The sequence below is a fragment of the Panicum virgatum genome, chromosome 5K (assembly GCF_016808335.1).
Source record: "Panicum virgatum strain AP13 chromosome 5K, P.virgatum_v5, whole genome shotgun sequence".
NCBI classification, from domain to species: Eukaryota; Viridiplantae; Streptophyta; class Magnoliopsida; order Poales; family Poaceae; genus Panicum; species Panicum virgatum.
Genome location: NC_053140.1, coordinates 2665193 through 2687705, shown reverse-complemented (window position 1 = coordinate 2687705; position 22513 = coordinate 2665193). Strand labels below are relative to the sequence as shown.

The following is a 22513-nucleotide window of genomic DNA, read 5'->3' as shown; positions in this document are numbered from 1 at the left end:
TCTGAGTGCAGTTTGGGTTGGTTGGTTGGTGCCTTGCTGCTGCTGGTAATGGATAGCTTTCTGGATTATGTCGCCCATTTCCCCGTTTTGCCCCCCCATATTACTAGTTGCAACAAAGGGGGCCTCTACTGACGTTTCAGTCTTTCCTAAAAATAGTTCAGGAATTCTCTCTCTCTCTCTCTCTCTCTCTCTCTCTCTCTCTCTCTCTTGTGGAGGGCGTTCTGCAGTTTCCTTGTCTGAATCATCTTTCGAGTCTCTTCTGCGTGTGGTGAGGAAGTGGATAGAAGGCTAGAAGCAGCCAAGCAGGTCTCCATTCTCTCTCAAACAAAAAAAGGGAAGGAGAACAAGAAGCAGGTCTCCGTTGGAGGACAGTTCTGCTCATCTTTGGAGAAAGAAGAAACGGGAAGCATGCTCTTACCGCATCATCAAATCTCTCCAAACCCTCTGCGCAACACCGCCTTTGCAGCACCCTTTGCGCTTCAGAAAGGTGAGTGGAAGGAGCATTTTATACCTGCTAATTTGTATGTGTTTGAGTTCTTGCCATCGTTGGTACTTGGTATTCTTGAAGCTTTCTTCGTAATGAAATTTGACTCTGCAGCATCTGATTCTCTCATCCCTCTCTATGGCAAACTGAAGACGAAAAAAAGTCGTGAATAAACTTTTTCATTTATGCATCAACACCTGATACGAAACTGCAGTTAACAGCACATCAAAAGTGTAGCGAGTAGCGACACCGAAGCCTGTAATACTGTATCTCGTGCCGCCACTAAACTTGGTGGAACTTGCAGATGGGTTGCTCTTCCCTATTGCTCCGCGGCAAGGTTTTCAGCGCCCACCATGCGCGACCGTCAGCGTCATCAGATCAGAGGCCAACGGGGCTGCGCTGCCGGACGCGGTCAGAAAGCATAGCAAGGAGGAGCTTATTGCTTTCTTCAGAGACATTCAGACCTCCATTGCCGAGAGCTCGCCTAAAGCGTCCAGGACCAGGAGGGCGAGGGAGCCGTTGCCTGACCTGTTCGAAGAGGTTGACAAGAGGAAGCAATCTTATGGTATGTAGTAGATAGCATTGAGATCTCAACCTTTTACATGCTATGCAGAACGATGCTGGAGTTGCACTCTGAAATGGGCATATGTGATGTGTAATACACTTTGACTTGCGACTCATTAGAGCTCATTAATCAAGCTGCAACCATAGTTATAAACCGAAGCACAAGCTGTTTGTTTAAGCTCTCTAAATATCACATCTGCTTATCATCGTGATGTAAACTGTTCGCAAGGCATGGATGGAGATGGTGGCGCCGATGATTTTTCAGAGGAACAACGAAGGATGATAAATCTGGAGGAGATGAAGATGGCTGACCTGAGGGAACTGGCCAGAGCGAGAAGGATGAGGGGTTACTCCAAGTTAAAAAAGGGTGAGCTGATTGATCGTTTGAAAGGGGTTGTCATGTAATAAGATTGTCCATGATCAAGAGCAAGCAGATATTAGGGACCTACTGGAACTGTGCAAGACTAGATTGACTCTGACGAGAGTACACAAGTTCTTATTGTCGCTTCAAATGTATGATGAGATTTTACCAGATTAAAGAAATATATGGCATGATTCGCTGTATTTTTTATAGAAATAAGCTGTATAATGTGATCTTGCAGGCTAGTGGTACTACAGGGACCACACATAGGAAACAAATTTAAACCAATACAAGAAAACCTTGGCCAATCCTTTTCCACTAAAACTTTCACCGTACATCAGTGCTGTACCAAGACCTTTTACGCAGTTCACATAAGTCAGGATATATCCTCCTCATAAACATTAAAGCAAAGAAAAGATTCGAAATAACCTAAAATTTCCCTAGCAAATAGCTTCTGATCACTAACATTCAGTTCATTTTTCAGCTGTGTTATTTAAATATATAAACATTCACCTGTTGAAGACTCTCACAGCTCCGTTGTAGTCTAGCTGGTTAGGATACTCGGCTCTCACCCGAGAGACCCGGGTTCGAGTCCCGGCAACGGAAACTTTTTTTGCCCATCCGTCGAAAAGAAATTACCAAAGCACCCCTCCCCTCACTGCATTGCTCGGGGTCAAGTACGTAATTGTTCACAACATAAGGATTTAGGGTTTCCTTGTCTCCTTACAAAGCTTCCTCTTTCCGCCGCCGCCGCCGCCCCTCACCGCGCTGCAGAGAACCCTCTCACCTCGCTCGCGGTCGCCTCCCAGATCTCCCCATGGTGAGCTCGCCGCCATGAGATGCGCTGCACTCAACGCAATCCCATTCTCTTTTCTCAACGAGTCGTTCGACCCTCGCGTCTCTGCGGTTCTGACGATGTGGGTTGGTTTCGGTTTTGGTGCTGCGATTGCAGGCGTCGGAGAAGAAACAGTCGAACCCGATGCGGGAGATCAAGGTTCAGAAGCTCGTGCTCAACATCTCCGTCGGCGAGAGCGGTGATCGCCTCACCCGCGCCGCCAAGGTATTCGCCCATTCCCCACGAATACATTGTTCGCAGTAGGTTATGCGTGCTAATTCATATACTTGCTCTGCGCTTGTGGTCCATGCTTACATGGTTTACTCCAGCATATGTATCGCAGTATGTCTAAATCGCATCTAGATGTGCTTCATTCTGTTTTTCTATTGTAATTAATTCTGCGCTGTAGGTTAACCTCCACTCCTCAAACTGTCCAATCTTATATTGTGTTATGTTTGTCTTCACCATAACCAAATGCTTAGCAGTACGATTGCTTGTCACATCAGTTGTAGTTAGATGTTTTGTTCGCATTGTTTCATTTAGATTGCTCATTATCGTCAATTGCTTTGGCATCTCTATGCATAACACTGTCACAATCTTCACCATTGGCTCTTCTCTAACCTACATTGGTTGACACAATTTTCACCATTGGCTCTTCTCTAACCTACAGTTATTGTTTATCAGGTACTCGAGCAGCTGAGTGGGCAGTCACCGGTGTTCTCCAAGGGTGATTTTTCTTAAACCTGATATGCAAGTATGATTTGCGGTTTGGGTTGATGGTGCTGATACCGATGATGTTATGATATTGCAGCGAGGTACACTGTGAGGTCGTTCGGCATCAGGCGTAATGAGAAGATTGCGTGCTATGTGACAGTGAGGGGAGAGAAGGCGATGCAGCTGCTGGAGAGTGGCCTGAAAGTCAAGGAGTATGAGCTGCTGAGGAGGAACTTCAGTGAGACTGGCTGCTTTGGGTTTGGTATCCAGGAGCACATTGATCTTGGCATCAAGTAAGACTATCCCATTTCTGATCTCCACTGATTTAAGCGTAGTGTATTTGTTTCTGCGAATGGGTGCTTTTTTGATGGTATTGTTGCATGTCTGTTAGTACTAAGTAGAGGAAGTAGCATGCAGTTTTGCATTCATGTGTGCAGCATGTTGGTTGCTACTCACTATGACGACTTAACACAGTTTGAAAATCTGCTATGAAGAAGATTTTGGTTAGCTTGATCCATTTGCTGATGTGCTAAACATGACCCAATCACATAACCATGGAGTTCCCTTTTATGCCAAGAACTTCGTTTTGGTCTTTATATGTACTGGAACGGTTCCTTATCTAATAAAGTACCCAAGTTTATTTTGGAGGTCATAATGAATTTGATGACATCTGGGTTTTTTTTCATGTAGCAGTAGCAGGGTTATAATCTAGTGTGGGCTTGTAGCAGGGTTGCCATGTTAGCTCAAGTCCATGACAATCAAAATGCTTTTCTTCGGGTGTGTCTGGCATCTTGTCTCTGATTTATTCCATAGTTAGCATGTTTGTCCAGTACCCACAATGGTCAAATTTGTAGTACTGTGATGCGCATGACATTTTGTTGTGTTGTCATTATTTGACAATTTATTTGTATCCTGGAATATCTCATTGATTTAAGATGTGCATATAATGCCATTCTCATTTGATTTTTATCTGTAGAACATTGTATTGATGTTGTCTTTACTGTCCGCGTATGTGGGATTGCGTGTTTGTGTCTGTGGCTAGTCCCTCCTCCCTTAGGAATTAGGAATTTCAGAACACCTAACATATTGGGCATTTGGAGTTGATGGTTCCTTTTACCCCCGTCTGGCTAGTTTCTACTTAATGAAGTGCTACATTTTGTTGATGATTAATAATCAATCTCTCTGCTGCATTATCTCAGGTATGACCCATCTACCGGTATCTATGGCATGGACTTCTACATCGTCCTTGAGCGTGCCGGGTACCGTGTTGCCCGCCGCCGCAGGTGCAAGTCCTGTGTTGGTATCCAGCACAGGGTCACCAAGGAGGACGCCATGAAGTGGTTCCAGGTCAAGTACGAGGGTGTGATCCTCAACAAGGCCCAAGCCAACACCTCCTAAGTTTCACAAGACCTTAGCCCCCTCTTTAGAGCTCGAGTCAATTAAGTTTATCCGGTGCTTGGATTTGTACTAGAAGAAACCAAATGCATTGTCAGTTTTGCCTGTACTGGAGTTGGATCCTTTTTAGGGTGCCCCGTATTTTCATCTTATTTTGTTGTTGGATAAGCCCAAATAGCGTTTGTTTGCTACAAGAATGGTGCTAAGATAGACCTGAACTTAATTGTGCTAAGATAATTGAGACGTTCAACCGAAACTGAACCTGAACTCAGTTGTGCTAAATAGAACATGAAGCATGAGAATTATGCAGCTCATTTCTTGTAGCTAATAGTCTTCTCTCTGTGCTCGGTCTGAAACCACTGCATCAGCATAGAAAACACAGGTTTCAGTTCAGATATTCAGCATGCCTTGCCTTCCAAATGAGAAGGTACCTGAACAGATCGGGACCCTCTGCTCCCACCTTAGGAAGTTTGATCTCACTGATTGCTGTACTGTGATGAGGTGATCGAAAGATACAGCTGTGTGTTGAATTGCTTTTCTCTAAACAGTTCATGATTTATACTCCCGCATTTCCAGCTTTGCAGCACTTGGCAAGCTGCTCGGTACTGCAAGTCTTCTTGAACCTTGGCATCTATCTGCTCAAGCATTCCCGATAAAGACTCCCTAGTTTATATCAGTTCAATCTGCGGAAAGCTTTGTGGAACTTGATCCATACTGGTAATTGGGAGATGTTGCTTATTTATGGTTTAGTTGCATAGCTCTACCTAGAATGTGCCATATCCACATCAATTAAGTTATTTGGGCGGAAGCCTGATCAGCTTTTAAATCAGCAGCAAATCAAATTTTCACGAGGACCAGAACTAACATCTTTTCCTAGGCATCATCCTGGCCAATGGCCAGCTACATCATTTCCTTCTTGATAGTTACCAATGTATATGTCAGTGTATAGGAATTATGCAGCCTTTGCAGGAGGAAAGCAGATCATGTTAAAATAAAAAGCAAGCGTGATCTGCTCCTAAACAAAAGGAGACGCCGTTAAGTTGACGACCCCAGTTTATTACGTAACCGCCACTCTTTTTCCAATTTATTTAAACAGAGGCCGTTCCGAACTCCAGATCAGCTCTCGTTTGGCTCCACGTGGCGTGCAATGGCGGCGGCGGAAGCGATCCCTCCGCGCGGCGGCGGCGGCGGAGATGCCCCACCCGCGGTGGCGCCGCACCTGGACGACGGCGTCGTCTCCGACATACTGCACCGCCTACCGACCAAGGACGCGTACGGGCTCACCGCCGTGTGCCCGCGGTGACGCGAGATCGTCTCCGGGCCGGCGTTCCTCTCCCGGCACCTCTCCCCGCGGCCGCTGCCCCTCCTCGACGACCGCCCCCGCGCGCTCATCCTCCAGCCTCGGCGCAAGATCGGGTACACGCACCTCACCCTCGTGCCCACCGACCCCAAGTACACCTCCAAGCTGCACCACTACAAGGCCGTCAAGCCTCCAACCCCTGACCTCTGTGACACCGCCGCGGACAACTTCATACTCGGCGGTCTCTACTCTGACGACGACGCCCTGGTAGAGCTTGATGAAATGCCTAGTGGCGTCGCCGTCGACGAGGTCCGCGACGGCGAAGCCCTTGAAGATCCTGATCAGCCGGCGGACGTCTCGGCGGTGGACCAGTCCACGGATGCGGACGTCCCTGGCGAGGAAGCCACGCCGCCCCTGCAGGCGGAGGCGGAGGACTACGCCGCCGTGTTCTTCGAGCGCACCGCCCCCCTGCTCGACATCTCTTTCGTGGCGTCGCACGGCCGGCTGCTGCTGGGCCGCAGCCGCACCAGCTACTACGTCTGCGACCCGGCCGCCAACCGCTGGCTCGCGCTCCCGCCGCCACCCATCCCGCCGACCCGGGATACGGCCTCGGGCCTCCACTACGACCTCGACGCGGCGACCGGGCGGGTCTCCTTCGCCGTGGTGCTCCTGGTCCGCGCTCGCCGCCGCCGCCTGCTCGTGGGGACCTTCTCGTCCGCGACGGGCAGGTGGGACACGACGCACCCGCCCGGCGCGCAGGGCGCGGCGCGGCGCCTCGGCGTTGCCTCCCCGGGGATCCGCGTCGGCACGTGCGCCGGAGGCGGAGGGCTCCAAGGGGCGCGTGTGGCGGTCCCTGGGGTCTGCCGGCGGCCACCTCCGGCTGTGCGCGTTCGACATCCGCGACGAGGAGAGCGCCAACATGCTCCCGCACGACGGCGTCGAGGACGTCCACGGCGTGTGGGCGATGGACGCCGCCGGGGCGTGGCGGCGCGTGCACGAGGCGGTGGTGGACGACCTGTCGGCGTACTACTTCAACATGCTGTGGGGCCACGAGATGGCGCTGGACTTCGCCGGCGCGTGCAGCGACTCCATCTTCGTCAACAAGAACCAGTGGCTGCTGCGCTACAACCTCGTGAGCGGTGACAAGGTCAAGCTCACAAGCCTCCACCGCGACAACGGCAAGCTCGCCGCGCTCTACCACCGCGTCCGCGTATTCCCCTTGTACAGGTCCGGTTGAGTTGATTGCTGCACGCTCTCATCGGTGGCATCGTAGGAGAAAGCTGAATTGTTTTTAGCATGATGCCTGTTCGATCGTCTCTTGAGTTGCTGCCTACCATTTTTTCAATCCGTCGTTAATGCAACACATTTTTTGGGAGGTGCATACTCGTGTGTTCTGATGGTGCCATCGAGTGGCAATAATGTTTACTACCCCATTTCAAATTATAGTTCATTTGACTTTTTTAGTCTAAATTTGACCACTCGTTTTATCCGAAAAATTTATGCAAATATTGCTAAATTTAAGTCATTCTTGAAGATCCTGTATTAATAAAGCAACATACAACAAAAGAAGTGATATTTTATACAAATTTTTGAATAAGACGAGCGGTCCACAAAAGTCAAACAACCTACTCCTTCCGTATAAGAAAATGATGTCGTTTTGGATAAGATTTGAGTCAAACATTGTGAATATAAATCATGAATAATTTTTAAGTTATTGAGTTTGAAAAAGTGAAAGTCATATGAATAGATTTGTCTTTAAAAGTACTTTCATAAAAATATACATATATCACTTTTCAATAAATATTTTTATAAAAATAAGCGATTAAAGTTATACTTTGGAGACCGTGTCGCTATCCTAAATGACTTCTATTTTTTATATGGAGGAAGTATAATTTAAAACGGAAGGAGTAGTTTTTTTTTTAACAAAACCCGACACTCTCTTATTGATTCTGAACCGAGTACGAGTTACAAATGCCAATTGCCCGATATCCTTGTGCAAAGAGGGTCTAGCCAAACTATGAGCATCCATAATCGATTCACGACGTTCGTGAACAAAATAGATGGACTGAAAATCCTTGGCCGTTGCCTTGATCTCTTGTATGATCTGGCCATAAGGTCCCATCGCCTCTCCTTTGATGCTTCTGACGACATTGGCAGTCACTAGCAATCACCAGGTAGCGTAGAAGCAGGTCCTGCGTCAACATTACTAATCTTCAACAATCCCTCCGGGGGAGGCAGCCATCTGGGAGCAGCAGGATGCCCCGCCCGATGCTCCTTTAGCTCAACATTTAGAATCTCCAAGTCTGAAACAAACTTCACTATGAACTTGTGAGTCGAGAGAGGGTTCTGAAATAAATTTTCATAAATCGCTTTCCTTCTCGCAAACAACTCTGGTGAGGTCGCTATGGGCATGGGCCAGATAATCAATCACTTTAGTGGTCGTATACCCAGTTGTCCCATCGGTTAGCCCAGGACGGCCCAGCTACGTCCGCAGGTCTTCTTCTCCTGCCTTGCACGAGTCGCCTTCAGTTCAAACAGTTTTTCTCAATATATAAAATAGCCCGTTGATAACCTGCAATAGTCTGTTAATAGTTTTTCAGGAGATTTACCGCTACGCTATGCAATATTTGTCTGCTAAAGGAGTTTTTATAGAATTTAGTGGTAATAAATATTCGCTATGCCCACTAAATATGTAGTCGAAAGAAATAAACAATCAATATAACTAGGGTGGACCATAGACAAAACAGCACAGACACAGTTAGGTAGTCAAGAGACGTGTTAAGTCTATATTAGAATGTTATACCAATAGTGCTTCTATTTTTATATGTAATTATTAATTATTTTATCATTTCGCTAAATGATTTAGCTCTTTTAGTTTTTTGGAAGAGTTTTCGCTAAATATCTTAGCCCACTGTTTCTTACATTGGTTTTTCTTGTTTGATCCGTGACCGATGCCTAGGATTTGTTGTGTTTAGGGCATATTTTAGTTTGCCACGTCTAAGGCCAGTCTCAGTGGGGGTTTTATTGAGAGTTTCATGACATTAAATATTATCAATTTTGCTGACATGATAAGGAGAGAGAACGATGGAGTTTCATGGAATGTGAGGAGAGTTTCATCACCATAAAACTCATCTGGCACGATTATCTAGTTCTCAGTCTAGATATCTATATCCATGAAACTCCCACTGAGACTGGCCTAAGGATAAGTCAAGATTGATCAACTGAGATAGCTGTTCTTGATTACAGCTACAGTTGTGACAAGATTTTTTTCCCGGCAAACTGCATCAATAATAGTAATAACCCTAAAAAGGAGTGTGGCAAATATTTTCAACTAAGTTAAGTTTAGCAATTTTTTATGACAAACTGTAGAAATCGTAGATTTATGATTTGGAGAGTAGGCTAAAGCTCAACCTTTTTTCTCTCTTTTCGGTCTAGACCTTTTGTTTTGTTCACTCTCTTCTATATTAATAGAAAACAACAAAACTCTTGCCGATTCCTTTTCAAAAAAGTATGCCATTACTGCCTCAGATACAATAGATCACGGGAAAATGGTTGACCTCGCTACGGCTTAACTGAACACGATGCACATGGCCATCAGCTGTCCTCTGCACGGCCGCACAGACCCAAATGTGTGGACTGAACTGAACACAATGCAATGTGAACTGTACTGAAGCGAGCAAAACTTATTTCCAAAAACATTGTGCGTGTCGTCAGATCAGATTGTGCATTGATGAATATAGCATGCGTTAGTGGGGTAGTAATTATCAGTAGTGATAGGCTGTGAATTTTACTCGCCGGAGTAGGGGCAGCACCGTCGGGATGTTGAATATTATTCAACACCCTAGGTGACCTTTAGTTGCACTTCCAACCTTCTTTAGTCCAAAAGTTTGTACTATTTTTTCAAAATAGAATTCCACTTCAAAGAATTTGTACAAAATTTTGAACTAAAGAGAGATGGAGGTGCACCTAAAAAATACCAATTTACACCCCTACCCGGCCACCTGATAACCACACCATCTTCCTCTTCATATCTTCACTGGCGGCACTCGCAGGAGAGGTCCATTGTCGTCTTCACCACATAGACCGCCGGCTGTACATGAAGATAGCACATATATATATGCACAATTACTGCGACAACAACGCTATGCCACCAAGGCCTGCCAATGCCCAGCCTCACGAAGTGCTACAACTATGGGAGAATCTACCCCTCGAGAAAACAATCCAAACACATTCCCTGGCTTAAGTCATCATAGGTAAATACGTCCAGACTTCACTGGAGCACCGAGACATGCATTTAATTAGGGGTGCTACAACCGATACGGCGACTCTGGTTTCGGCCATGTTTGGTTTCAAGTCTAATCACAATTTCACAAAAAGACGAATGTCCGCATGGAGTACTAAATGAAGTCTATTTGCAAAACCATTTCAGAGATGAGTGTAATTTTTCGAGACGAATCTAATGACTCAAGTTTCATCATGATTGGCTACAGTGATGCTACAGTGACCGCGCTCAATTATTCACTAATCGTACGGTCAAAGGCCTCATTAGTTAGAGCAACTGCTACAGTACCATAGTTATGGAGTTAATTTTGTAATTAGGCTTTATTTAATACCTTTAATTGGTGGTCAAAGTACCAAAAAGTTTTCCTCGAAACGTTTTCACCCCTCATCCAAACATGGCCGATGTCACTTGAGACTATACCACGCGAATCACATCCATTATGTCGTCCTCCCACCGAAGTAACAGGCATACACGTCATTGTCATGGCTGATGTGCATGAAAAGTGCTAGCCATCAAAAGATGGTACAGATGAAATTATTCCAAACATACTATACAACTCCACAAAGAGATCTATATTATTATATAGTAGACCAAACAGACAACAGGAAAGACGAAAGTACAATTCCAAACATATACGCTTTGGCGAGAGAGCTGAGCTCCGTTGCCGTCTCCATCCCCACATAGAACACCGGTGTCCCAAGAACGACCAGTGTATACACAAACAAAACCCTGACCTTATCTTCCATACTGGCATTCTTCACACGGTTTTTAGCCCTATCAAAAGGGGAGAGAATTAATGGTTGCACTTGCTAAAATTAGTAAAGAAACTGTACATATACAAGAACTGAATATTATGATAAAATAATCAATGCCACAATGATAATGAATCGTGATTAGTATACCATGATTTATATTAAAAAACATTGGTTAGTCTCAACTAGTTTACATATCTTCAAATAATAGATAATTACTGCCAGTGCAAAATATTTGGAGAGAAGTCACGGTGCAGGGTGCAAATATACTCTATCATGTTGCTTTTCTTTTTCTTGTTCATCCTTATGGGCAAATATGAAGGTATTAGTATAATTGGCTGATTAAAAATAATAGAATAATCTCTGAAATATTTTGGTGTAGTTCGCATAATAAGTACATGAACACACCCAAAGAGGCATATTGTAAGTGAGATTAATTGCCAATTATCTATCAATCTATACCATAAAAAAAACAAAGCTCAAATATGTAGAGAAACTCACAACTGTAATTGTGATTCTGCAAAATAAACAACTAGCAATGTTGCAGTATATTATTGTACACTCACCGTTGCCACCACATGAGCAGACCACTCTCAGCTTTGCCTGCTGGATCCCTAACACCAGTTGAGAAACGCCGACAGCCCTGCAACAAGCACTCCGATTAATACTAGAAGATTAAAATACTAGAAGGTGGAGCAACATTATACAGTCGTCCGGCTATATAATCGTGATTAGTCGTCCTAGTCGGTACCGAGGTGACTACGTGAAATCCCGATTAGTCGGACTCGCGGCTAATCGTCCAATCAGGACCTTATGGCCGGGTGCCTATCGAGACAAACCGTAGCGACATGGTGCCTATCCAAACAAACCGTAGCAAACATATTTTCTGTCGAAATCGCATGATCGAGGGCATTGTTTGCATAGATTGCGCGAGGTTAGTAGTCGGATTTGTGGGTTGGGTTTACTCAAGATTAGGGTTTCCCATAGTTCATGAGCCCAGATCTGTAGAAGCCTAGAAGGGTGAAAAGACCAATGCAAGGCTATATCGAAATCAATAAGCACCAAGTATGTGATGTCTAGCTGCTCACCAGGTTACGGATGGCCGCGGGATGAATCGGCGGCGCCGCATGGCGGAAAACTTGCTTGATCTCCAGCCCTCTTCCGACCAGCAGGTGCGCGATCGCCGAAGATCCAGAGGAGCGGCGGCTGACCATCGCCCTCGCCAATGCCGATCGCAGCGCCGCCATCTCTCTCTCTCTCCCTCGAGAACCTTTTCGTCTTCCGTCCCGGCTCCGCGAGAGCTTTTGGCGGCGTGTGTTGCGTGAGTTCCAAGTCAAAGTGCAGGTGCCACAAAAATCAATTATTGTGGCCGTTGTGGCCCAGAAGCAGTGTTTTCGCGGCCCACTGTTACCCTCCCTACCAATGCAAACCTATCGCGGTGCAGCAGGGAGGAAGCAGACGCGGTAAGCCGCGATGCGCGCGCGGGGCGCCGCCGCGCGCCGCGCCCCCCGCCGCGGATAGCGTGCCCGTTCTCGTCGGGCGGCGTCCTGAGCGCGTCGTCCACGGGCTTACCGGCGGCCGCCTCGTAGCCCTTGTTGAAGTAGCGCGCGCCGATGAGATGAGCTTGCTGCTGGTGAAACAACGAACACCACAGTTGGATCAACTACCAAAAATCTGTTGATCTGACTGCAAAAATCTGTGAGATGAACCGACTTGTTGCAATGGAAGCTCGCATCGTGCTCGTTCTGGCAGATGCCCTTCCAGTCGTCCGGGATCGGCCCCATCTCGCCCTCGCCAAAGCTCTTGGACTCCGGCCACACGCCTGAGTCGAGGTTCCCCCGATGATGGTGTCCTTGCCGCACCTGGCCGTCGCCCAGGCCGACCACGGCGGGACGTCGCCGTCCCTAGCCTCTTGAGCTAGGGAACTGACACGACCTCGTCGTCGGCAGCTTGAAGCCCCTGCTGGGGAACACCGACACCACGCCGGGGTACTTCCAGTTCCAGCCAACACAACGATCGACAGATGAGTTGTATCTGGATGTTTGGAATGCTAAATTTCACAAGAATCTCAAAAAAAAACTCAGGAGCTCTTCCATATCAACAGGAGTTGTGGCTCCCGCATTCCGGCCTTAGAGTTGCATCACAACACGCATCTTAAGTTCTGAACTACAAAATGATCAGGCGACTAAGCATTAACGATAGAACATGCATTGCGATTGGGGAGATGATCATTTACATCATGGCGGACGAACAAAACAGGTGCAGCTACACTACTACTGAGAAGTACTGACGAACATAATAACCAAAAACAGCCCTAGGCATTAACCAGTCACCACCTCCTACATTCTTACCTTAACTACCGGACCAACATGCGCCAGTTACCGACTTAACACTGGCGGTAGTTCTTTACGGTCAGATAATTTACATAGTTTTACTTCTCTCAGGAACTGCAGGGTCGATCTCTCCTGATGGTGCCATGTCGCCTACGCTTGCATCGGCCCAGCTCATGGGGAACCAAGACCAAAAAGTTGAACATCGCTGTGCCTGCCCTCCTAGCTTCCGGTGTGCCCGAAGTTGACGCCATGTTGCCGTCTAATATGTTCCGGTATCAGCCTGTTGACGAGTTCCGGAGAGGCATTTGCTAGCTGCATAACAGAATCAGTGGAATTGATGAGCACAACAGTACAGCAAGAGCTAAGTGCATTCACTGGGGACCTTAACAAAACAGTACATCATGTTTGTATACTTCATGCTTGAAGTTGAAGAGCGGAGGGAATGGACGGCCATTTGGCAGGCGTGCATTCGGAGCCCGTAGCTCATCAAAGAAGGGATGAGCACATGCATCAAGCTGCGGATAGAGTCCATGAAATGCATAAGTACATTTATAATCAACAGGATCCAAATCTAAAGATTATGTTGCGTTCCAGCTACAGCAGGAGCACTATCGCTGTCTTTTTTAGGTGGGGCACTAACTAGTACACTTAACAAGCACATGTGACTATAAAGTTGCACCCACTCTTCATCAGCTAACACTCATCAACTCTTGGTTCTAGCCTCCCGGTCCTGGACCACTGGGCATCATAATTATCATATCTATGCAGGACCAGAAGCTATGGTTTGGGAGGACATACTTCCACATGGATTTAACCTCTTATAATTGATCATGCTCTATGAGACTATGAATAGTCGACAATAATGCAACCTAACAAAATAAGCACAACCATGTAAATGGACCACAAGCAACACACACAACAACCTTAGCCAGATGCCTCATTCCAATTTTCTATTGCCCAAACCAACAGCTTCAAAAACAACAATAAAAGAAATTAAGTAAAAAATACTCACAGCAGAGCAGCGAAGATTTGGTGAGTATTGGAGGAGACGAGAAGCAAGGTCTATAGCTTCCGGAGGCATTCTCTTGTGGAAAATCTGGAGGATAAGAGTGTAAGAACTCAGTCAGTGATGCATTTTGAATTCAAAGTGCAGATTTGATATTAGATTATGGAACCAATTTAAGTGCACTTCAAAGACATGGAACCTTGGACTACAATAACAATACCCTGTATGTAAAATGGCACGATATACATGATTGAACATATGAATACCTTGTGCCATGGATGAGCCTTTATCTGAGGAAACCTGAACTCAGTATAGTTGGGGTTCATGCATCTTATTTCCTCACGAGTTGGAGTACCAAGAACCTACAAAATTTTCACATGGGCATAAGAAACACTCATAACATAATAAAAGAATGTGTTTGGTGGAGCATCATGAAATACCTTGATTATCTCCACTAGCTGGTCGACCGCACTCTCTCCTGGAAACAGTGGCTGTTAAAAACACAACACAAAATGGTCAGAATCACATCGTAGATATCTTTCTTAGTCACGGTACATAAATAGGGATTAATCATCAGATAAAGGCAACCAACCTGACCAAGAAGTAACTCCGCAAGAACACACCCAGCTGACCATATGTCTATCGAAGTTGTATACTCAGTTGCTCCGAATATGAGCTCAGGAGCACGATAATAACGAGAGCAAATGTAAGATATATTTGGTTCACCGGGAATCTGAAAAAGGAACAACGAACTGGTTAACAGGAGGGTCCAAATAATATAGTATGTGAAATGAACAGGGGTGCCAAGAGAGTCCAACAGTTAAATTCCATATTTAGGAATCAATCAGTCAAGTTAGAGACACGGATATTTGTTTTACAGAAATATGTAAGAGAACTAACATGATTGTGGACTACCACCAGCAAATGTGATAACTAAAAACCTCATAGCAGGTAACCGCACATGATAAAAAATAATTCAGTAAGCTTGACTCCAAGGAGGCACCATTTATCCATTACATCATTAATGAAAATGAACAATCTGCGTAATAACAACAATTAAGTAGGAAATGTATCCATGTGTTGTTCTCAATACTCAAGCCACCCTCCAACATATGATTTCATTTTAACTACTACTGCTATCACAAAGCAATCATCAAAAGGCAAACAAAAGCAACATATTGAAGATAAATGTAGCATGTTAACATAAACTGCTCCCCAGTAGTAAAACTAGCCTGACATAAGCATATTTTAACAATGCATACAAGTACTGGATCCAACTACAGATTCTCTTGGGAGGAAAATTAACATACCAAGACTTTAGCGCTTCCAAAGTCACACAGTTTGACTTGGTGGGTGAGAGGGTCAACCTGTATAGGCAAGCAAGAAGAGACCAATTCAAAAACAATTACCCAATCTCAGAGAGAACATGATCTTGTTCACGTAACACATACCAGGACATTTTGTGGCTTTACATCCCTGTGGCAGACTCCTGGTACAGTATGAATATAAGCTAGCCCTCTAAAAAGCTGTAAACACAACAAGAGACAACTCTTAGCAAAGCCGGACAGCACATAAAAGTAGATGAACAAGTTTGAGCATGGCGGTTCACCAACCTGATACATGTAGAGCTTGACGTAGATAAGAGGCATTCTCTGGTTCGCATTGCTGTAGTGCTTCAGGACACGATACAGCGTCTCCGGAACATATTCCATGACGAGGTTCAAAAACAGCTCATCCCTGGGTGTCGTTGAGAAGAAGCAGTGCTTCAGACAGATGACATTGGGGTGTTCCATGGCGCGCATCAGTTGCAGCTCCCGGTTCTTGTAACGTCTATCTTGCAACACCTTCTTGATGGCAAAGGTCTCCCCAGTCTCCAGACACTTAGCCTACACGTCAAAAGCAATTCAATACATATTGCATTAACTAAACTACAGCACCTTAAAGGAACAGAAATCTCCAAGACCAAGATAGTGTACCTGGAAGACTATCCCAAATGAACCTGTACCCACAACACGCTCCGCCATGTAACTTATAGTCTGCAATTACGGGCGAAACAGCACATGAGTAACCTAGGACAAAATTGAGGCTAACAAAAGTAGACAGGGCTCAGGTTAACTGAGCAGGCAGGCATTCAGATTCTCACCCATCTAAAGGGCAGACCCAGTGCCAGGCGGCTCCCACTTGAGTGGGGTTCTGGGGAAGGGGTACCAGAAGCCAGCCTTACCCCCGCAAATATGCAGGGAGGCTGCTTCGAACCCAGGACCTGGTGCTCAGTGGGTGAGCTTCTGACCCATCTAACAAAGCTAAAATTAGAGCATTTCTATTCTACACAACGAAACAAAGCACCAAACTAGCAAACCTAAAGGAGAACAAGCTTAGGAAATGCCGATTAGCCGCCAATAATTAAACAACTGGGCGCAAAATTGTCAAAATGAGGCAATCTGCCACATAATAGAGCCACAAACAGTACGATTTCTCAGCAAAGCAACACTAATGCACCGAATTTCGCCGAAGAAGAAAGCAACACTAGCAACTAAACTATAAGCACAGAACACGAATCCCAGAGCAAACTAAGATATCACGACGGATTCCAACCGCGATTCCGTGACCAAACAAGCAACGAAACCATCCTACGCGCACTAGCAGCAGCAACATTCATCCGAACACCCGCGCGACAGACAGACAGACATAGAGACAAGACAGAGAATCGCAGCTCACCCTCTTCGGTTCGCCGTTCTTCCCGCCGATGGTGGTGGAGATGATGTGGCCCGGGACCCTCTCTCCCCCCTCGCCTTCCTTCTGCACCACCAAAGCCAAACAAAAAAAAAACAAGCACCATTAGCCACAACGTCCACAGAGCCAGCAGATCGGGCAGCGCCCGGCCCCGACCCCCATCGCAGATCCGACCCAGCCCCAGATCTGGGCCACCCGCTCACCTTCTCGCCGCCGGCGGGGGGAACCGCCGCCGCCACGTCCTCGGCGGCGGCGGTGGCGGCAGGGGGCGCGTCCAGCGCCATGGGCTCCGGCCCCGGCGGCGCCTCCATGCGTCGGGGTGGGAAGCGGAGCCGCCGCGCTCGCCGCCGAGTCCGAGGCCGTGGGGGGCAGCTGCGGCTGCGGCTGCAGGGGTGGTTCGCTTGGGGTTGGGGAATGGGGATGGTGGTGTGGTGTGGTGTGGTGTGGAGCGGCAGTGCTTTTGACCGGTCGGGGCCGCGAGGACTGCCGCCGCTCGGCTTTGCTTTGCTTGGCTTTGCTTTCGACAGCTTGGGACACCCCGCTTGCCTGCTGACTCGTTTTAAGCAGCTGGGCCTGGGGGTGGGGATTATTCTTGGCAGAGAGTTACTGTATTAATGAGCCGTTTCCACAGCTAATCTTTTTCAGCAGTAGCAGTTTCTGCTGCTAAATTTTGAGGCCTTGGAACAGGATTGCATTGGCTGCCTGCCAAAAATGAGGGCTGGATACAGTGGCAGTAATCAAGTGCAATTACCGAGTGCTCTGGCAGATTTTGGCTGGAGTTTAATTCTATCTATTTTTACACAAGTGTCTTACAGTACATCGGGACCTGGCTAAGAAGTGCATTGCCTGTCTGCCAAAAATGAGGGGTGGGGAGGGTGGCTACTGAACATTGCTATTTGCTGGCTACTATAGTAGTAGGAACAAAATTTAGCTGCCTTTAAATTCTTCTATTTTGTACTGGGCTACTGCTCATTGTTATTACTGCCTACTATGAAAACATGACCATATTTTGGCTAGCCTTTAATTCCTTCTCATTTTGCACAACCTTTTTTTACAGTAAATCAGACCCTGGCAAAGGAGATCACTGCTTATCTGCCAAAAATGAGGGTGGGAAGAGTGGCTACTAATCATTGCTATTTAGGGCCTACTATAGTAGCAGCAACAAATATTGGCGACCTTTAAATTTTTCCCTCCATTTACAGTGCATATTATTTTTCTTTTCTTTTGCTGACAATAATGAGTATGAGGAGTCTGGCTACTGCTCATTGCTATTTTGGCTAGCCTTTAATTCCCTCTCCTTCTACATAAGAGATGAACCTCTGGCTTGCCTGGCAAGAATGGCTAGTAATCATTGCTAGATTGCTGGCTTCTATAGAGGGATGAACAATTTTGGTTGCTTTGAAATTCTGTCAACCCTTTTACACTACACATTCTCTTCTACGTATTTACTGATGCCAAAAACGATAAAGGCGGTGTCTGGCTACAGCTCAATGGTATTTACTGCTCGCTACAAAATCATGAGCATATTTTGGCTGGCTGTTGATCCTCTCCATTTTACACATTCTTTTAGTCTTAGCAGTTAATCTAGGGAAAAAAGGTCACCAGTGAAAATTACCCTTTTTTAAGAATCCATTTCAATATGCTCCAAAATCCAGGACTAGAATAACAGTGCCAAAATTCTTTATGCACATTCTTCTATTCTTACCAACCACCGAAAAACAAATCAGCATCCAAAACTGATGGAGAAAGTTCTTCCAACACGCTCCAAAATCAACATCCAAATCTCGTACGTACAACGCTCTTTTTTTCAAATGAACAGTGCTGCAACCTGCAAGGCTGCACGTCGACGTACGCACGAAAGGTGAACGCCAGTCTCGTTCCAAAAGCTCGCGCTTGCGCCAGTGTGACACCTTCTGCGGTTGGTACCGTACGACCGGCCACCATAACTGCTGCCACCACCCTCGTCCGTTGAACGAGCCCGGACCAGGAAACCGGCCGCGGAGCAACCACCACCACCACCTGACCGCCGCCGCCCGCCCCGGTGGCGTCCGGCCGAGCGATCCGGTGCGGGGGGAAGCGAAGCGGGCGCGTGAGCGGGAGACGGCGGCGGTCAAAGCGGCGGAGGCGAGGGAGTCCCGAGAATGCCCCTGGCGCTGGCGGGGGCTCCGGCAGGCAGCACGGCCCCACCGGGGTCTTGTTTAGCCGGGGCGGGGCCCAAACGCAAAAGAAAATGTTACATCATGTTTGAACACATGTATGAAATACTAAATGAAGTCTATTTACAAAATTTTTTATATGGATGGACTGTAAATCGCGAGACGAATCTAATGAGCCTACTTAATCCATGATTTGTAATAGCTATGCTACAGTAACCATCCGCTAATTATGAATTAATTAGCATCATTAGATTCGTCTCGCGATTTACAACTCATCTGTGTAAAAAGTTTTATAAATAGACTTCATTTAGTATTTCAAATTAGTAAGATTCCAATGCAAATTTTTTTTTGCGTTCCATCCAAACACAGCCTAATAATTGGCCTCGGAGACGCCTCGCGTCACATGCGTCCTCGCTGTAGCGCCACCGACCGTTACTCCTCCACCCTTTTGACCAGAGTCGATCCAACGGCCCCGGCCTTCCTTCCCTGGAGCCTGGACGGACGGATCGATGCCTCTGGCCCGTGCCGTGCCCAGGTGGCGTGAGGAAGAGGGAGTTTGAGCTGAGGGATGGATGGTCCAGCGTCCAGCTAAAGATCAGAGCCGAGAGCTAGTAGGCAGGGAGGAGGAGCTGGTCCTCGTCCTCCAGATCACCACGCACATGGCGTCCGCGAGCTCGTAGTCGTAGCGTTGCTGTCTTGTGCTCGCGTTGCGTCGTCCCCGGTTACTGCCACTGTACTTGATCTGGATCGACGCTGGATTGGACGCTACCGCCCCTCCCTGCTGGCAGTCAAATCCGCTCCCCGATTATGCGGTCAAAGCCGTCTGTTCCGATTGGCCTGCTGCTTAGTCAATTGCCATTTGTTCCCCGTCGGGACCCTGCAAGGTGGTAGCTGCTGCTGTGCTGCCTGCTGGTGGTGGTGGAAGCCTAGAAAGATCTGTCAGGCTTTCAGCTAGAAATCGCTCTTCCACTTTCACACAAGCGATGCCCATACATGTTCATCGGGTTTCTCCTCACCATTCCAGTTCCAACCTAGACTTGCGTTCCAGGCTAACAACGAGCTAGCTAGGGCCATGGCCGTCGCACCTTTCGACGAAAAGCGCCGGCCTCGTGCCGAAAACTTGGACCTTTCGGAAGACCCGGAGCTAGCCGCGCATTGTTCGTTCCTGCTCCGCCGGCGCTGCACACTGGCCAGTGCCCAGTGGCCACACTTGGCCAGCGGCAGCTCGCCGCAGCTACGCCGTGACCTGGCGCCGGGTAGGCTTTGACTGCAGCCGCCGCGTTCAAACACGCATGGGCCATCCGTCCGGTACAGTGCCGTGCAGTGTTGTGCAGAGAGCAACGCCCAGGCGCGGCCCGGATTCTTCTGCCCAAGCCACGGAGCCACCCGGTAATTCACTCCAGCCCCCCAGGGCATGTGCGCCGGATATCTGAGCGGCGGAGAGTGCGGCAGGCCCGTGGGCCGGAACATTCGGGATGGGGGTACCGCCTCAGGTTGTTTTTATAATAATTGATATACGGGTGTGCGCAAAATGAAATTACGGTGAGGTACGGTCCCACACGAGGCATAAATAATTGTTCCAAGGACCATGTGCTGGAGCGGCCCAGTTTGGAAGAAATCATATTGCTCTTGTCCTCTTCAGCGGCGGCGACATATGCGTCTCCGTCTCTTCCCCTCCGCCTCCCACCTCCTCTCGGCCACAAACCTCGTCGCGCCCTTCACCGCCGCCGGCCACCGGGGCTGGATCCGGCCTTCTCCTCGCCGGATCTGAGGTACCCAGCCCGGATCCAATCAGGTGGGTTCGCGTCGTCGCCGCCGCCGCTTGCCCCGGGGTGACATGCCTCGCTCGTCCCTCGGCCGGAGATTTCAGGTGCGGCGACCTCCCCCACCTCAGCGTCCTCGTCGCGCTGCTCGGCCCGACGCCCCCCGCGCGCCGGCGGGCCTTCTGCGCTCCCCGAGCAGCCGAACAAAGCAGTCTCCAAAGCACTCCCCATGGCAACGGGAGCTGCGGCGGCCCCTGTGGCCCTGTCGTTCTGGTGAGCACCACGACCGTGCATTTCTCCTCTCCCCCAAGAACCACGACGGTTCAACTGAAATGCTCTGAGTTGCCGATTTGTTTGCTAGCTGAATGCTAACCTCTTGATTCGTGCTTCATCCTTTGCAGACTGTAGTGCCGAGGGTGGTCATCCCCTGCCATGGCTGCAAGAATAAGGTCCGGAAGGTGCTCAGGAGCGTCGAAGGTGCGGTGCCTAGCTAGCTAGCTCGATGATGTCCTGGTTTGCTTGCATTCCGGGGCGTTTTGGCTGAATCGTGGTGGTTTTGGTTTGTGTTGGTTTCAGGTGTGCAGAGCGTGATGGTGGAAGCCGCGCAGCTCAAGGTGACGGTGACGGGCACCATGGACGTCGCCACGCTCATCCAGAGGCTGCACAAGTCCGGCAAGAACGGGGTGCATCTATTAATTGATCAGTGATGCAAAAACATAGGTGCATCTATTACTCGATTATTAGTGGATGCTGTGCCATTTTTGCTCAGATTGAATCGATGGGAGCATTGAGGCATCAAATTATGGAGCACCGTGCTTCTACAACCAGTCAACCTGAGTTCAGTGCTGGGAATCGACGGATCGCTGATGCTGCTGCACAAGAACAGGTAGGTCAAGATCCTCTTTCTATGGGTTCCAAGTTCTAGGTATTTAATCTAGGATTTACTATGATTTTTTTTCTCTGTCCATGGAATTCCCATGCTTCTGAGGAGTGCGCAACGCGCGCTCCGCGACGGCGAGCCGTTCCTCCGCGTGTCTTGCACTCTTGCGCGACGGCGAGGCCGAGCACAGGCTTCCTGACGGTGACCAGAGCTAAGTGAAAGTAGCAGCCAGCGGCCATCGCTCAGCGCTCAGCAATACCCTCCTGTATTTCTCTCGTACGTTTTATAGCTCTCTACCCACAGATTAAGCCGAACTGAAGTTATAGAACGTCAATGCACTATTGTGCAGAGTAAATCTTTGATTACGTTCTTGATTTTGTTCAGTTGATTTATGGTTGCCAAATTTCATCTGTCATCGTCTCAAAAATTTCTTTGGTGAGCAAATACTTAGATTAACTGTTGGATGCAAAAAAACAGGTGCATCCTATTTGGATGATCAAATTTCATGATGTTTTATTTGCACAAAATCTGTGCATCCTTCTAGTTGAATTTTAGCATGCTTCGAACATTTTTTCCAATAGAAAAAAACACTTTATGATTTTACTCGTTCTTTACTGTGATGCACTCCTTTTAACAGTAAGGACCCACTTGCAAATCTTTCAGTATCATCTTCCCCATCGCATGCATCCAACAAGAGTGAGAAGACAAAATCAATTAGGGATGATACTACTCGCAAAGAAAAAAATATTGATGATATGGGCATCCCCTAGTAATGGCTGAGAATATAATCTATGTGCAAGAAAATGTGCATCCAAATTTATTGGACTAATTAGTCTACCACTAAAAATTTTCTGGCCAGCAAAATAATATGTGCATCATTAATTATCTAAGACTCCAGGCTTCCCGTTATGCCCGAAAACATGTGCATCTTGTTTTTTTTGGAATTTCTCAACCA

General features: G+C 47.5%; 4 protein-coding genes and 1 non-coding gene across 6 annotated transcripts; 3 read left to right on the top strand and 2 right to left on the bottom strand.

The window, feature by feature from the left end:
- Positions 1 to 143: 143 nt before the first annotated feature.
- On the top strand, positions 144 to 1628 carry LOC120705652. Its single transcript, XM_039990106.1, has 3 exons — positions 144 to 487; positions 789 to 1049; positions 1278 to 1628. The coding sequence occupies exons 1-3, from the start codon at positions 409 to 411 to the stop codon at positions 1451 to 1453; spliced, it is 516 nt and encodes a 171-aa protein (XP_039846040.1). The 5' UTR covers positions 144 to 408; the 3' UTR covers positions 1454 to 1628.
- Positions 1629 to 1942: 314 nt separating this feature from the next.
- TRNAE-CUC lies at positions 1943 to 2015 on the top strand. Its single transcript has one exon. It is a non-coding gene; the product is annotated as a tRNA-Glu (tRNA).
- Positions 2016 to 2065: 50 nt separating this feature from the next.
- On the top strand, positions 2066 to 4667 carry LOC120705651 (60S ribosomal protein L11-like). Its single transcript, XM_039990105.1, has 5 exons — positions 2066 to 2229; positions 2362 to 2469; positions 2929 to 2971; positions 3056 to 3251; positions 4158 to 4667. Exons 1-5 carry the CDS (start codon positions 2227 to 2229, stop codon positions 4354 to 4356), a joined length of 549 nt encoding a protein of 182 aa, XP_039846039.1. The 5' UTR covers positions 2066 to 2226; the 3' UTR covers positions 4357 to 4667.
- A 5760-nt stretch (positions 4668 to 10427) lies between these two features.
- Positions 10428 to 12007, bottom strand: LOC120705653. Its single transcript, XM_039990108.1, has 3 exons — positions 11776 to 12007; positions 11254 to 11330; positions 10428 to 10709 (listed from the first exon to the last, which is right to left on the bottom strand). The coding sequence occupies exons 1-3, from the start codon at positions 11932 to 11934 to the stop codon at positions 10514 to 10516; spliced, it is 432 nt and encodes a 143-aa protein (XP_039846042.1). The 5' UTR covers positions 11935 to 12007; the 3' UTR covers positions 10428 to 10513.
- Positions 12008 to 12861: 854 nt separating this feature from the next.
- On the bottom strand, positions 12862 to 17272 carry LOC120705648 (shaggy-related protein kinase GSK1). 2 transcript variants are annotated; one of them, XM_039990100.1, is made up of 12 exons: positions 16963 to 17272; positions 16745 to 16825; positions 16003 to 16062; positions 15640 to 15912; positions 15478 to 15552; positions 15337 to 15393; positions 14619 to 14759; positions 14467 to 14517; positions 14293 to 14388; positions 14033 to 14116; positions 13419 to 13535; positions 12862 to 13332 (listed from the first exon to the last, which is right to left on the bottom strand). In XM_039990100.1, exons 1-12 carry the CDS (start codon positions 17068 to 17070, stop codon positions 13240 to 13242), a joined length of 1236 nt encoding a protein of 411 aa, XP_039846034.1. In that variant the 5' UTR covers positions 17071 to 17272; the 3' UTR covers positions 12862 to 13239. The 2 variants fall into 2 exon arrangements, with proteins under 2 accessions (XP_039846034.1, XP_039846035.1); XM_039990101.1 differs by having other exon boundaries at positions 13434 to 13535.
- Between the last annotated feature and the right edge of the window lie 5241 nt (positions 17273 to 22513).